The 2,733-nt window shown below is 56.1% G+C and overlaps 1 protein-coding gene across 1 annotated transcript in view; it reads left to right on the top strand.

Moving 5' to 3' along the window:
• Window positions 1-2,733, top strand: part of ZNF629 (zinc finger protein 629) — a 10,028-nt gene that overhangs the window by 644 nt on the left and 6,651 nt on the right. Inside the window, exons 2-3 of the mRNA XM_010837340.1 lie at window positions 1,983-2,090; window positions 2,246-2,676. Coding sequence (XP_010835642.1) covers window positions 2,018-2,090; window positions 2,246-2,676 — 504 coding nt within the window. The 5' untranslated portion in view covers window positions 1,983-2,017. The remainder of the gene's footprint in view (window positions 1-1,982; window positions 2,091-2,245; window positions 2,677-2,733) is intronic.

Below are 2,733 nucleotides of genomic sequence, written 5' to 3'. Positions count from 1 at the left end.
GGGCCGGTGCGGGCGTGGGGGGACCGGGGCCAGGGTGGCTGCATTCCCGCAGCTGCCTCCATGTCAGGGTCACCCTGGGCCGCTCTCCACACCTCTCTGGGAGGCAGCCTCCTACTCTTCTGCCCTCCCTCTCCCTTCGCAGTGGGGCTGGCTTGAGGTCGAGACCCGTACAGGCCCGAGCACCTCTCACCTCCCTCGGTCTCCCCACTTTCCTGCTCCATGTGGGCCTTGTCATTAACCCTTTCCCTTCTACCCCGGACCGCTGAGTTTGAATTTTTCCAGAGACATCAAGGTAGATGAGTGCTCACCTGTCCTCAGCAAACACAGCAGGCCTCTTCAAAATAGGCAGGCAGCCCCCAGCTTAGCAGAAATCGCGGCTGCCACCTCCTCACAGACACTTAAGGATGGGGGTGGGGGATTCTCAGAGCCTAAGAAGCTGCAGAGATGAAGAAATTCATTTACTTCCTAAAATCTAACTCCTGTCTCTCCTGGGTTCAGCTAGCTCCTGCTTCAGTTTGGTTACCACCCCACAGCCTCCTCTGGAGTCTTTGCACATGGTCACCCAAAGCCCAGGCCCCCACAGGGTCTCTCTTAAGGGTCTAAACGTTGTAGAGAGTTCTCGCACTTAGCTTCTGAGGCCCTGTTCCCTCATCCCGGAATCTTATCACCGTTTTGGGAGTGACAGCTGCTTGTGTTTCACTCTGAGCTCCTGTTCCTCTGCTGCCATCCTCTCCAAAGCACTGGACCAAAGAGGTTCTCTAGGAGCAAGGGGCATCTCATTCATTCATCCAGAATTTACTGGACACCTAGTACGTGTTAGGGATGGAGTACAGCAGCAACAAAAGAGAAAATGGATTAGAAGAAGGGATGCCAGGATGGAACCATAGTGGAAGGCTTCAGCCGGGAGTGTTCTGTTTCTTGTTCAGAGCTCTGGGTTGTCAGGATCCAACCCCTTCTTTCATAGCCAGGGAAACCTGGTCCCAGGAATTTCTCCAGCCCTTTCCCATGGCCAGCAGGCTCTGACTGAGCTGTCTTTCCCCATCTGCCCGCGTTTGTGAGTTTCACATGACTTTCAAGGTCATCTCCTTCTCTTAGAGGCCAGGACATGCCAGACACAGAATCTTGCATTTCTGGTCTTAGCCCTGCCACTTCCCAGCCTGTGACCTTGAAGAAATCTCACTGGGCATTGGTTTCCTAATCAGGAAAATGGACAACCTGATTGGGGGTGAGATGATGAGGACCATACGGCAGGCACTGTGTCTGCTGTCACGTGCCAGGTGGTCTGCATGCATTCATCCTGTCTCTCTTTTCCTTTCCATTTCCCTCTCAAAGTAGTTTCTGCAGAAGTCCCTGATGGCTTTAAACTGCCCCCTCTCCCTACCTCTAGCCCTAGCTTCCTCTTTCTTTCTGTGCTTAGATAACGGGAAAGTGCTCCAGTCTTTTGGAATGCCCTGTCTGTTCCCTCAGGGAAATCAGGGTGGTTATTACTTTTTTTTTTTTTAACTCTTTAAGTGTTCCAGCTAGTCTTGGTTCTCTGTGGGGCTCATAAGCAAAGTTTATTGGTCCCAATTAGCAGCCCCATTAAGGAGGAAAATTAGAGTCTTAATGAGCTTCCTCTGATTAACAAAATAACAGGTTTCCCAGCCTCTGGGCATCTGAGGGGTGGGGTGAGAGCCTCCTTTTCCGTGGGCGTCAGATGCTTCTCCAGCCCCCAGTCTGGGTTCAAAGGGTTATGACTGACGAGCTTTTAATTATACTCAAATTCACCTACTTGCTTAGTGGTGATCTTAAGCTCTGGAGCAGAAGGCAGGCCTACAGGGGGAGGGGGTTGCGGTGAGAACCAAGGCACAGAAAAATGGGGAGGTAGGAGACTACAGTTCACATCAGGAGAAATAAGGGCTGGGGATGGGGCAGATGGGGGAGTGGGGCTGGGGGAGTCAAAGCAGACCGGGGCTCAGCTCCCTGCCCCACCCCACCCCCAGGGTCCCTGGAGCACTGGACAGCCCTGAGTTCCGGGATGGAACCTGAGACGGCGCTCTGGGGCCCAGATCTGCAGGATCCTGGACAGAGCCCGGACGATGGTCACCCAGGTGAGGGACACAAGAAGGGACGGCGGTCCTGAGGAGAGAGTGGCCCCATTCAGGGAGGGGCGCAGGCTCTGGGAGAAACCCCGGGAGGAGGGAAGTGAGGCCTGCCCCCGATTCTGAAAGGAGATGGGGGCTGGAGACTCCCTTTCTCTCTGTAGGTGCAGAGAGTGGGAACGAAGAGGAGAGCACTCAGCAGGAAAGTTCTGGGGAGGAGGTCATCTTGGGAGATCCAGATCAGAGCCCAGAATTCAAGGACCCATCAGAGATGCCCCTGGAGACACCCTCCCAGGATGCCTCTGGCCCCCAGGATGCCCCGGCCCCGCTGGGTCACGCCAACCCCTCGGACCACCAGACCCCTCTGGACACCCCCTCCCCCGAGGTAGTCCCGACCCCGTCAGACTGGACCAAGGCCTGTGAGGCCAGTTGGCAGTGGGGGACTCTGACCACCTGGAACAGCCCCCCGGTGGTCCCGGCCAATGAGCCCAGCCTGCGGGAGCTAGTGCAAGGCCGCCCGGCCGGCGCCGAGAAGCCCTACATTTGCAATGAGTGCGGCAAGAGCTTCAGCCAGTGGTCCAAGCTGCTGCGGCACCAGCGCATCCACACGGGCGAGCGGCCCTACAGCTGCCCTGAGTGCGAGAAGAGCTTC

Source organism: Bison bison, unplaced genomic scaffold (genome assembly GCF_000754665.1).
Source record: "Bison bison bison isolate TAMUID 2011002044 unplaced genomic scaffold, Bison_UMD1.0 scf7180017864072, whole genome shotgun sequence".
Lineage (NCBI taxonomy): Eukaryota > Metazoa > Chordata > Mammalia > Artiodactyla > Bovidae > Bison > Bison bison.
Note: the sequence above shows the minus strand (reverse complement) of the source record. Positions and strands in the feature narration are given on the sequence as shown.